The following is a 12350-nucleotide window of genomic DNA, read 5'->3' as shown; positions in this document are numbered from 1 at the left end:
AGATATCACTAGTAGACAATGTTTATTATACCACTTTACTGACGTACAGTCGGTCAAATACTCCATTCTCTCATCGCTGGAGGATGGATATGAAGGTACAGTACGATGTATGGGCAACTGATGGAGTAACAAGCTAGGTGCTGGCTATACAACTAAAATAGGTTAAGTGGATGACTTCGCTATCGTGTCAGGAGCAGAAAGTCTGTGTGGAGACTTTGACAGTTAATTGAGAGCGATGGGGCACCACGAATCGGGTCTGTATCGAGAATGGACAAAAATACTACGATTGTTGTTGTTGTTGGAGGCGCTGTGGGTGAATGCTATAGGTGACTGACAACCAGCTCGGATCCTAGGCCGATGCCCTAAGGCCTGGATCCGTCCGGGTCTCTCGAAGCTTATTTGTGCGGATATCCTGAAGCGTAACGCATGTAATATTTTTTTATATACATACATACATACATCGTAACTCAACCTCGTCCAGTCATTTCCTTAGGCGTAGTGGCATAACACGTGGTATGCACGTGCGAGAAATCCGTCGGATGAGAGGACACCCCCGATCGAGAGTCGGTATAATCCGCGCCCCCTTCCTCAATGATCCGCTCCTGGCTCTGAGTGCTGAACGTGGTGGTAACCTGCAGCGGCGTCGAGGGGGGCTTACTGCGGCGGCTGAGCGAATCGAGGCCGTACGTGCGCTGGGTGTTATCGGACCGGCCGTAGGACCGCCCATAGGTCGACCCGCGGAAGAGCCGCGGGAACAGTGCGGAAAGCGGGTGGCGCATCATGGGCAGACAGGCGCAGATAATGCCCACGTTGGCTTCGACAAGCGTCCAGGTCGAGCGCGGGATGAAGTCCCCTAACATTGATTAGCAGGGAGTACAGTATTTCGAGCGACTGCACTTGGCTTACAGCTTTCGTCCAGATTCGTTGATGTCTCCGACACAGCGACAGTTCGGAGAATGCTCGTCACGCAGACACTGTCAAACCCGCATTAGTATAATGCACAGAGAGAGAGAGAGAAAGAGAGAGAGAGAGCAAGGAGGCACTGACAAAGCACCAACGCCAAAGACAGCCAGCAACCCGATCTTCTCGCGCTTCGGCAGTTGCAGTTTGAGAACCGGACGGAGCGGCAGCAAGAAGATAGCGAAATCGGTGATGGTGTTGGTGGCCGCGAAAGCGTACCAGAAGGCGTTTTGGTTGATACACTTGGGGTGCTTGATGCTCTTATCCCACGAGGCCTGCACCGGGACGCACTGGAAGATGGTGGCCAGGATGGTGCCGATGGCCCAGACGGTAATCAGGACCAGGTACACATAGGCCACGCGCTGGAAGGTCTTGTAGACGAAGATGCGCAGGTACAGCAGGACGATAGAGATCTTGGTCAGGCCGAGGGTCACCTTGTAAAAGATTTGGGCGATGAAAAACCACTTGCGACAGAACGTCAGCTGGAAGACCTCCCCATTGACCGGATGAAACCATCGAACTCACCATGAATGCAGTGCGCTTCTCATGTGTTGTCAGATAGCTCATCGGCCTGCCATAGCCATTGACAACGGCTGTGAACCTGTCAGCCCCTTATCCTCACGCAATGCTTCATCCACATACCGAGATTGATGGTTGCCGTCAGCAACACCGAGAAGACCAGCGCACAGGTGATGGTGATGTCGTCTATGCCGATGCGGGCGATCCAGAACCGGGTCCCCAGCCGCGCGAAGACGAAGAGGGCGGCGACGAGGACCATGACCAGGGCGGTGATGTAGAGGACGTATCCTCGATCGGGGACGTCGCCCTGCGGCTGTCCATAGTTGACCATGTCGTCGATCGTGCTCCCGTGCAGTCACCGTCTCAGAAAGCAGGAGTCATGTTCGTGCAGCCACCAGCGGACACAATCGAGGCAGAATGGGCCATTGGACGTGGCGGGCGATATATTCCTTATCGGCGCGCTGATCAGGAAGAGCACATCGATGCGATCGAGGATCGCGGCAGTTAAAGGCCCGAGTCCCATGGAAATTAAACTTTTGCACTGAACCACGGACAGGCAGCGCGCAAATTGGAATGCTGGCTGAGGGAGGCTTTCCATGGGTCTGGCACTGGCATGCCTTGGCGGGCAGGCAAGGCGAAGCGAGCGGCAATCGCTGACGCACGAGACTGGGCCGGGTTCCGCAGCAGCCGCCCACGTGCTGATTGGATCGCGCCGCTAATCTCCGGTGTTCGGAATCGAGCCGACGAACGGCGGGGCAGGCGCGCTGCCATTGGCTGGCGTCGGGAGAGCAGGCTCGCTCCTTCCCTGTGCGCGATAGCCCCGCGCCACCTTATCTCCGCCGGCGGGAGAATTATCCATTCTCGGCAGGAACGATCGCGAACCGCATCGTTTGTCGAAATTCTGCGTCGTGGCGCCTTCCCAATTCATTAGCTTGCTGCACCCCGTGATGTCACGTGACTGTAGCATACAGGCACGCAGGGAGCTCGACGAGCTTAACAAGCTCAACGCCTGCTCTCTCCCGTTCTGTTATCCAGCAGTCGCTGCACACGATGAGGTGGGAAGCGCTTGTTTTCGGTGCGATTGCGCCGGCCATCGTGCTGGCGGGCAATGCCACCAGCTTCAATGCCTCCACGTCCAACGGCCTGATCATCGGCCATCGCTCCGATAAGCGCCCCAGCGTCATCGAGTACCTGGGCATTCCGTATGCGCAGCCCCCTGTCAACGACCTGCGCTTTGCCCCTCCACAGAAGTATCAGGGACAGGGCACCTATGTGGCTGCCAATTATGTAAGTGCTGATTTGTGGGGAAAAAAAAACCTGAGCTTGGACCGTACTAACAGCGTGCCAGGGATTGTAAGTGCATGTCGGGAACCTGCTGCATGGAGCAGCGCTGATGGATGGCTGCAGTGACTGCTATTACACCCCCTCTCCTTTGGTCGCCTATCCTGGCGCGACGCCGCAGTTTGACAGCATCTTCGAGGCCTTTGCTGCGGCGAACAACAACACCCAGAGTGAAGACTGCCTGACCTTGAACATCTGGTCAAAAGACTCCTCGAATCAGTCCAAGCCTGTCCTGGTTCACTTCTATGGAGGACGTACGTCGATCTCCCATTGCACGACCAAGAAAAAAACGACCGGCTAACGTCGTCAAGGCTGGACAAGCGGCACCACGCATACGCCTTTCTACTATGGCGGCTACCTGGCCGACGCGCAGGATATCATCGTCGTGACGGCCAACTATCGGATGAACATCTTTGGCTTCCCTGGCATCCCAGGCCAGCCGCCCAACCCTGGTCTCCTCGACCAGCGGATGGCAGTGGAATGGGTGCGGGACAACATCAAAGCCTTCGGCGGCGATCCCAACCGGATCACCATCTCCGGCCAGTCCTGTGGAAGTGCCTCAGTCGACTACTGGGCCTATGCCTATCAGTCGGATCCCATTGTCGCGGGTATGATCTCGCACTCGGGGACGGTGTTTAGCTTTCCCGTCAACACGCCCGATGAGGCGGCCCAGCACTGGTACAACGCGTCGGAGCTGCTTGGATGCGGTTCGTCAGGGGACGTGCTTCCGTGCATGAGACAAAAGAGCGCCGAGGACATCAAAGCGGCTGCTGCACAGGTCAAGGTTCCCAACACGAACCCGGCTCGCAAAGCGCCAGCCTTCCAGCCAACCATCGACAACGTGACGATCTTCGAGAACTACACGACTCTGTCGGCTAGTGGACAGTTTGCGCGTGTTGTAAGTAGACACTGAATGACAAGAAACAGTCGATGCTAACGACATAGCCCTATCTGGTTGGAAACGACGACAACGAAGCCGGTTTCTACAAAATCGCGGCCTACGCGCAAGGGGCGAATCTCACCGAGGCGCAGTGGCAGCAGTTCAATTACGAGACCTTCACCTGCCCGAGCCGCCAGGAAGCCATCAACCACGTGAACGCGGGGGTTCCGGCGTGGCGGTTCCGGTATTGCGCCGACTGGGACAACACGCGTCTCTATCCCACCAGCGGTGCCTACCACGGCGTGGACATGAACATGATCTTTGGGGCGTCGCAGGATGTCACGGGACTTCCCGAGTCGCAGCCCCAGCTGCAGCTGCAGCAGCTCATGCAAGCGGCGTGGGCCAGTTTCGTGTCCGATCCAGCGCAGGGGTTGACCAAGATTGGTTGGCCGGTATTCGATCCGAATAGTATGGCCGCATCTCAAGAAATAAGAAAGTTCTTTACTGACAGTTCTACAGAAAACACGCTCATTCGCCTTGGATACGAGAACCAGCCGCAGGCAGCTTTCGTTAACCCGCAGATCTACGACAACGTGTGTTGACATAGCACATAGCATTCGCTCTTTCATTTTTCATTTTCATTTTCATCTTCCTTTTGGCCATTCTCTTCGATATATATTTCTTTGATATATTTCTCTCTTCAATGTAAATACGGCGGTGGGGATGTACATACATCATTTGTAATCCTCCTGTACTTTACTTCGCCATCATCTATGCATATAGCTTTTCTTCTTCTTCTCCTTCTTCTTCTTCTTCAAGCCGGAAAACAATAGTTAACAAAAATTAATCAACTGACTTTGATCTGGCGTAAATACTAATGTCAAGATTTTTTTTTTATATTCCGGCATGCTGGTTGGCAAAACATATAAATTTAAAACCCAGCGTTCATAAATCAACACAAAACAGTATTAAAGTACTTTTATTGCCCAAACGAGGAGACAAATCTTTTACAAAATTTAGGTCATTATTTCCTAGTGTTATAAGTTGTTTATTATAGTGACAGACTCACACTGGGAAAAGACCCGTGCTAACATCATAATTGAATGCTATCGAATTCTGCTACTTAAAATGGGCGCTTTATAAATAAACATCCAGACTCGCCAAATCACGATTATTTCTGCCAGCCCAGCTCTGCGGGAGTATTGCCTACTACCAAGGTAGATAATGAATACATTACCAGCTTCTTTAAACCTGATTGGCAACAGCAAAATACTAAACGATAGTCATTAGGGACCTTGCTCCCACATAACATAGCAAAGAGCTTACGGGCTTACAGCTCGGAGTAGGTACGGAGTACGGAGTAGATAGCTAAATTGCTACTCCGTACCGGGTCCCTACTACCTACCCGGAGCTTTTTTTTTCTTTTCTACCTACTCCGTACGCCGAACTGGACGCATAACATGGAAGGAATGGAAGTATGGATCATGTGAAACAGAGCTATTATTATTTATACTATCTACTGCTTAGGTACTGCCTAACATAAACCTACTTCTATCACTCACTCGCTTATCTGATTATTTATCATCATTAAATGCTATAATTATAATATACAACTTCTCATTAAATCTAGTATCTTGTATAAACAGTCCACCACAGATACGGTGTACATATGACTCCCCTCTCATTTCCAACCATCACCCTCTTCTCATTACTCCTCCTGTCCTCCTACCTCACAGCTCGCTGCTTCACGCCTCCCAATCCGAGCACCGGTGCTCACCGGCTATGGAAACGCGATCGCGTCGGCGCCCTCGGGCAGCATGAGCCTGGACGACTGGTCCTTCGGCGCGTAGTCGCGATTAGCATGTCCGTGTACCATGCTCTTCTCACACTCACATTTCCAGCTACTGGCCAGCACCATGGCCATCCCCTCTGCCGGCATCCCTCAAATCTAAACCCTAAGCTATTCACCTGGTCCCCTTACACGGTGACATGTCTCTTCATAATCATCTTCCTCGGCGCGCCTCTCCGTCTCGCTGCGTATGCTGCTTTGGGGAAGAACTTCACCTTCCGCCTTGCGCAGCCAGACCGTCTCGTTACATCGGGGATTTATCGCTTTGTCCAGCATCCGAGTTACGTGGGGCAGATGCTCGTTTTCCTGGGGAATATGGCGCTTTTCGCTAGATGGGATGCTGCGCCCGGGTGTTGAGTTCCGGAGGACGTCATTGCGAGAGTGCGTGGTTGGGGGGGACCGTGTATGCTGTTATGGTGGTTGTGTTGGTGTGGATGGGTTGGATGAGGATCTGCGATGAGGAGGCTATGTTGAGGGAGAGGTTTGGCGAGAGTTGGGAACGGTGGCATCGCGTGACGAGGAGGTTTGTTCCGGGGGTTATATATAACCTGTCAATCGACTGATCGGTTGTATTAGATGTGCTTGAATTAGGGTGTTTGTGTTGATGCTGTGCAGACGGTTTCTTGCAGCATTAATTAGGATTTCTCATCGCAGCTACAATCGTGTATTGAACGATGGAGACCCAATTCATGCCATGTTTCTTCCGTACGTAATATGCAAGCCTGGAGGCGTCCAGATAATATTCTCGCAAGTCAAATAATACCAAAACGGAATCTTTATTTCATCCACATCTATCTACCATGATATGAAATCCCCTTCCTAGGTTAGTTAAGGGGTAGGGTTACTACAACCCATACACAAACGTATACTTCCGATCCGCATACCTCCTCTCCCCTCTATTCTCCTCCTCAATCTCCTCCGCCGTCATGGCTGCCACTTTCCTCGCTTTCCAGCAATTAACTACCCTTAACGCGATCCCATAACCCGCGTATCCGACGAACGAAACCCCTACCAGCCCCAGCGTGATGCCTAGCGGAACGCGGTACGTCGGCCCGTACTTTGCGAGGATGATCTCGCTGCCGATTATCCCTGCTAGGTTCCCCCAGCCGTTGATACCTAGGACGACCGTCCTCTTGCCTGGCTCGGGCGTGTTGCCTGCTAGCCACGTCACTGTGATCGGTGACGCGATGAATGTCCCTGCTAGCAGGATGACGAGCCCCGCGTACCGTCCGCCGATGTTGTCCAAGGGAAGGGTAATCGTCATGACGAGCCCGATCATGTCGATGACCAGCGCGACGAGGATGGGCCACAGCCGCGTGTGGTAGTGGTCCGACACGAACGAGAAAAGAAGCAGAAACGCGGCCCCGATGACGTACGGCGGCACGGTCATCGGGTTGGCTGTTGGTCCGGAGTATCCCAGGCCCTGAGCAGCGTTAGCTTAGTCGCCTGTCAGCAGGATAATGAGCTTAGTAGGATGGCGACAACCTTCACGACAGTCGGGAAGAAGATGGTGAACCCCTGCGGCGGCACGCTCTGCAGGATATTGAACGGCAGCACCAGCCAGAGCTTCCAGTCCAGCAGCGCCTCCGTGACATCCCGCCAACTGAGCTTGTGCGTCGAGTCAAAATTCGCCGCCGCGTCGATCATCATGCGGTTCTCTGCGTAGCGGCGTTCTGTCGGCGTGAGGAACCACGCTGTGCCCGGCCCCGTGGCGAGCAGAACGGCGTCGCCAGCGCGATGGCCAGCGAGCAGACGCCCTCGATGATGAAGAGATACTGCCACCCATGCAGCGACCCGTTGATCTGGAAGCAGCCGTACGCGATGATGCCCCCGAACGCGCCGGCAATCGCATAACTGCCGTAAAACAACGCGATGCGAAATGCCAGGTCGTACCGTGGGTAGAATTGCGCCAGGTACGACACCACCGTCGGGTAGAAGCCCGCTTCGAAGACGCCGATCAGCAGCCGCAGCACAATCAGCTGCGTTTCGGTCTTGATGAAGGCGTGTGCCACCGTCAGTGCGCCCCAGCCCACGCCGATGATCCCCAGCCAGTACGACTGGCCGACCTTCTTCCCTATGGCGGCCGACACGGGCTACAAGGGGACGTACGTCGCGAAGAAGAGCGATGTCGCCGTGTTGACGGCCGACGCGGGGATCCCCAGGTCGCTCGTGAAGCCGTTGGTCTGCGCATTGCCGAGATTGCTTCGATCGAGCCCGTTGAAGAGGTAGATCAGCGCGCAGAACGGCACGAGGAAGACGTCCAGCTTGCGGTTGAGCGCGATGCTGCGCTTTTTCCTCTGCTGCGGATGGCAGGTAGCCCCCCTGGCGCGACTGCTGCAGCGTCTGCTCGATCTCTTTTGCGGCGCTGTCATCTACTACCTGCATGGCCTGGACGACGTCTGCAGGTATCCTCTCGAGGTGTGCGACATTGCTAAATTTGGTCATCACCAAGCCCTGCACATGGAATTCGGTCAGAACAGTTATCTTGAGAACGTCAGCAGATAAGCAATCAATCAATGGTATTATTCATGATCATGGACTCATTCTGCACCAAGCACTTTATCAGAATTCACGATGGGGCACCAACTCCACACTCCGCAAATCCCTCCGCACTGCCCCACGGGGAATTTCCCAGTCGACGGTCATCACGGAGAACTGCCAAACAGATCAGCGGTAGGATCAGCGATACTCACGGCCAACCTGCCAAGAGGGAATCGTCCACCGGATAAGTTTCCGCAAGAGATAAATCTTTCCTGCCTTCTATTTACCCGCAAAGAGAGTAATTTCGGTTATTTCCGTCGAAAGTCCGCGTCTCGCTCTTCACGCCGATGACGAAGCTCATGTGTGACGCCGTCAGCTGTATCTATATAATGTGCCATGTACTCGTCGGAGGTAGATGCATGCATGTATTGAGGATCGTTCGTGTCTTAACACCGACGTAGAGCATAAATAGAGACGAGAGTACGATCTACGCTCGATCCTGATCTGCCATGCCCGCAGTCGACCGATCGAGGGAGGAGAAGCTTCCTCCCTTCCCAGATGACGTGCCCACCGCGCCTCTCGTAACGATATCCCTGTCCAAACTCCTCCACGGGGATGAAGACGACGAACATGCCCAGCTCTTCCAGGCCGCCAAGTCCCTTGGCTTCTTCTACCTGGACATGCGCGGCTGTCCGGTAGGAGAGAGCATATTGCGGCAAGCTGACGCCATGTTCGACCTCGCAGAGGATTTCTTCGCGTTGCCGGAGGAAGAGAAGAGGAAATACGATTTTGCCGCGCAGGGAAAGTATTTCGGATACAAAGGTATGGGGAAGGAAGTCATTGATGGGGAGGGGACGAGAGATAGGAATGAGATCTACAATGTAGGTATCGCATAGCGTCCGCTGAGAAGTGTTCTTTGGGTACTCAAACATGCAGATCTCCAAAGACGATATTCTCTCGATTTCCGAACCGCTGCCAGCGCCCGAACTCATAAACAACCGACGAAGCGATCTTTCGACGTACATCCACACCAACTACACCATCCTCGATGTGCTATTCACGTCGCTTTCGCGATCGCTCCGACTCGAGCCCTCGACATTGTCGAATCTGCACCGTCTCCACGCGCCATCCGGCTGCCACGTCCGCTTCATCCGCGCGCCGCCGTCGACCAAGCCCGTCAGCGAGGAAACGGCCGCCCTCGGCGAACACACCGACTTTGGCTCCCTCACCATCCTGTTCAACCGCCTGGGCGGGCTGCAGGTGCAGCTGCCGCAGTCGCAGGACTGGGTGTACGTCAGGCCCGTCCCCGGTTGCGCCATCGTCAACCTCGGCGATGCCATGGTCAAGTTCTCCGCCGGCATTCTCCGGAGCAACCTGCATCGCGTCGTCACGCCGCCGGGCGAGCAGGCGAAGCACACGAGATACAGCCTGGTCTATTTCTCGAGACCGGAGCACGAGGTCGTCATGAAGAGGCTGCCCGGAGGACTGATCGATGAGCAGGGCGTGACGTCCCCGGACGGAGAGACGGAGGAGAAAACGAGGGATTGGATGTTGAGGAGACATCTTGGGAGGAAGATCGAGTATTTTACTGGGCCGGAGAGTTGGCAGAATGCAATGGGCACGGAGAAGCGGGATGTCGTGGTGCAATAGCCACGAAGAACGCAGTTACCACTTAGACCATGAAGAATCGCGACACCAGCAAAGAGGCGAAACAGCGCTCATCAGTCTGATCCGGTATCAGTGAGATCAATTCGAGCTGTTGGATTCGACATCTGTCCCTTGTAATGTGCTCACAGTTGTGTCGGCCGATGGAAGGCTTAAAAACTGTCATCGATCTAATCTGGTAAATTGATTGTCAGCTAGGCCCCGTAAAACGTGAATTCTTACTAAATGTCTATGAGAAGCATCGCTTGACCCATTGCAGCCTGTCAGCACTACAGGCAGTATTCCTTGTGAAAGTCGCACCGGCACCATTGCCTTCCAGACGTGACCTGTGTTGACTGATTCAATAGACGAGGCCTTGACTCAGCCGCAGTGGAGCGAAGACTGAGCGGGAGGGAATTGAATCCCCATGAGTCACAACTTGGACATCACGTGTTGCTCCAACATTGCTATATGAGTGAAGTGACAGATACCTAATCAAGGTCTGTCCCACTTTCTGGTGCAATACCAACACAATCAACGCAGAAGATAGAGACTCTGAGCCATGGCGTCATCGCAAACACCCCTTCCTCCATCCAACCCCCTCCAGGGAGTCCCAGCTCACATCCTCTCCCTGCTTGCACGACTGCACAAGGAATCAAAGGCCCAAGAAGCAGCCCTGTCGAACGAGGACTTCAAGGACCGCAGCTTCGACGATGTCATGCGCGACAAATTCATCGCGCTCGATGAGGACAAGGCGCAGTTCCTCTTCCAGCTCTGTCGCGCCATCAATGCGAAGACTGTCGTCGAAGCTGGCACCTCTTACGGCGTCAGCACCATCTACCTCGCCCTCGCTGTCTCAGCCAATGTTGCTGCTACCGGCGGCGAGGGGCGTGTCACTGCCACGGAATACGAGCCGACGAAAGCCAGGAAGGCCCGAGAGTACTGGCAGGAGTGCGGGGAAGTGGTGAGTGGGGTCATTGATCTCCGCGAAGGAGATTTGAGAGAGACGCTGAAGCAGGATCTTGGTGAGGTCGATCTGCTGCTGTTGGACAGTATGGCTTCCTTCCTTGCCTTGCACAGATGATCTCTAGCTATATATATATATCTTGCATGGATCCAGTTGGCATTGACTGACCGCGATGCAGTCTGGACGCCAATGGCCCTGCCCACATTGAAATTGGTACAACCTCATATGCGATACGGAGCCGTGGTGATCGCAGACAACACTGTCGGCGCGGCTGAGGGGTATAAAGACTTGTTGAATTATATGCGCGACCCAGACAGTGGCTTCACCAATCTGACTCTGCCTTACAGTCGGGGGTTAGAAATGAGCGTGTACTTGCCAAGGCGATAGATCTATCAATATCTAGGACGAGACTTGGCAGTCGTCTATAGCGATCTGATGGAGTTGTCCGGACTGTTGGTTACGATAGAGCCGGGATATTGTCCATGTCTGTCTTCCAACCAAATAGAAAGATGTCACGTTAATTTTAGATATGTCCCGAGTGGGAACACAACTGTCCTCGCAGTGCCAATAATATCGCAAGAAAGAGGTATGAGCCATGTCGGAGGTAGTAGATGCGGCAGCCAGGATAAAAAAAAATGACAGCAGTTAGTACTGGCCTGTGCTCAGGATTGTTTACTGATGCCGTGGACGATCATCAATCTGATTGCTTTAACGGGATGTCACCCCTTAATCTGCCTCCCTCTCTGTTCGAACACTGCATCCACTCCTGTTGCAGGATATCTCCCTTGGCGTTGTCGACCGCCATGAGTATAGCCTCGCAATCAACGACGAGGTAGTACCAGCAGTATGCGAGAGTAGACGTGTTGATAAGCTGCCAGATACCAGTGTGAATCCATACGCAGGCAATCGCCAAATGGAACAGTGGCATACGAGCAATATCTTTATTTTTTCAACCCTAACTCATTCGGAATAACTGCGAGTGGCTGCTCGAGACAGGATGCGGACGGCGCATCTGGTCACACAGCTTACTGGCGTTAGCGCGATCGATCTGGCGATAAGGGGGGCAAACTGGATGCTGTCGCTCGAGAGTCCCCTCTGAGCGGGTGTCACTGGCACCACGTGTGGCGTTGCGACCGTTGCACGAGCTTCCCCGCATGGGCAACCACCCAACCTGTCTAGCATTATGACAGGACTCGTGTTGCACAACAAGCAGAGTAACAAGCAACGATATCAGCCAGTCATGTAGCTAAGCCATCGACGTGTCAATTCGTGGCCACTGCGTTGACTCGAGTCACTCGAGTGTTGGGCGAGATGCTCGTTGGTTGTTTGTGGGTGGAACTGCGGAGAGATTAGTCAGCGACCCGGGAGTCAGGATCTGGCGCGGCATTGGTGGACCGTGGATACGCAGTCACATGATATGTGCCAAGAATGGCACAAGCTAAAATTAGGAAGTAGCAGTATGTAGTATGGTCGGTTTCTGAATCCTCTGATACGAAGGGAGGCGAATGCAGCCAGCGTGGCAGGCGAGCGACACTGTGATTGCAGGGTTGCAGCCTGCCGCGAGTCTGGCCGGTCTGGGGTTGATATGATAAGAGTAGGCGATGCTACGGTGATGCTGTCCGGGGGAAGGCGCGGGTGCAACGTTGCTATCTCACTGCCAACCGGGGCAGGGGCCAGGCTTGGCTCGTGGAGATCGGTCGTTCCTTCCG

General features: G+C 53.9%; 5 protein-coding genes across 5 annotated transcripts; 3 read left to right on the top strand and 2 right to left on the bottom strand.

Annotated features, from left to right (window-relative positions):
- Positions 1-467: 467 nt before the first annotated feature.
- T310_6433 (uncharacterized protein) lies at positions 468-1810 on the bottom strand (the record flags this gene model as incomplete). Its single annotated transcript, XM_013470734.1, has 5 exons — positions 468-853; positions 907-974; positions 1048-1394; positions 1486-1553; positions 1603-1810. The coding sequence occupies 5 exons, from the start codon at positions 1808-1810 to the stop codon at positions 468-470; spliced, it is 1077 nt and encodes a 358-aa protein (XP_013326188.1).
- Positions 1811-2092: 282 nt separating this feature from the next.
- T310_6432 (uncharacterized protein) lies at positions 2093-4302 on the top strand (the record flags this gene model as incomplete). Its single annotated transcript, XM_013470733.1, has 6 exons — positions 2093-2286; positions 2451-2766; positions 2820-2832; positions 2868-3074; positions 3132-3718; positions 3766-4302. 6 exons carry the CDS (start codon positions 2093-2095, stop codon positions 4300-4302), a joined length of 1854 nt encoding a protein of 617 aa, XP_013326187.1.
- A 2038-nt stretch (positions 4303-6340) lies between these two features.
- On the bottom strand, positions 6341-8195 carry T310_6431 (Allantoate transport protein; the record flags this gene model as incomplete). Its single annotated transcript, XM_013470732.1, has 4 exons — positions 6341-6368; positions 6434-6972; positions 7035-8033; positions 8163-8195. The coding sequence occupies 4 exons, from the start codon at positions 8193-8195 to the stop codon at positions 6341-6343; spliced, it is 1599 nt and encodes a 532-aa protein (XP_013326186.1).
- Positions 8196-8539: 344 nt separating this feature from the next.
- On the top strand, positions 8540-9680 carry T310_6430 (1-aminocyclopropane-1-carboxylate oxidase; the record flags this gene model as incomplete). The annotated part of the gene is made up of 2 exons (XM_013470731.1): positions 8540-8911; positions 8967-9680. The coding sequence occupies 2 exons, from the start codon at positions 8540-8542 to the stop codon at positions 9678-9680; spliced, it is 1086 nt and encodes a 361-aa protein (XP_013326185.1).
- Positions 9681-10236: 556 nt separating this feature from the next.
- Positions 10237-11028, top strand: T310_6429 (O-methyltransferase; the record flags this gene model as incomplete). The annotated part of the gene is made up of 2 exons (XM_013470730.1): positions 10237-10638; positions 10795-11028. The coding sequence occupies 2 exons, from the start codon at positions 10237-10239 to the stop codon at positions 11026-11028; spliced, it is 636 nt and encodes a 211-aa protein (XP_013326184.1).
- Positions 11029-12350: the final 1322 nt, after the last annotated feature.

The sequence above is a fragment of the Rasamsonia emersonii genome, assembly GCF_000968595.1.
Source record: "Rasamsonia emersonii CBS 393.64 chromosome Unknown ctg1118621760408, whole genome shotgun sequence".
Lineage (NCBI taxonomy): Eukaryota > Fungi > Ascomycota > Eurotiomycetes > Eurotiales > Trichocomaceae > Rasamsonia > Rasamsonia emersonii.
The sequence above is the reverse complement of the archived record's forward strand: the minus strand, read 5'-3'. Positions and strand labels throughout refer to the sequence as shown.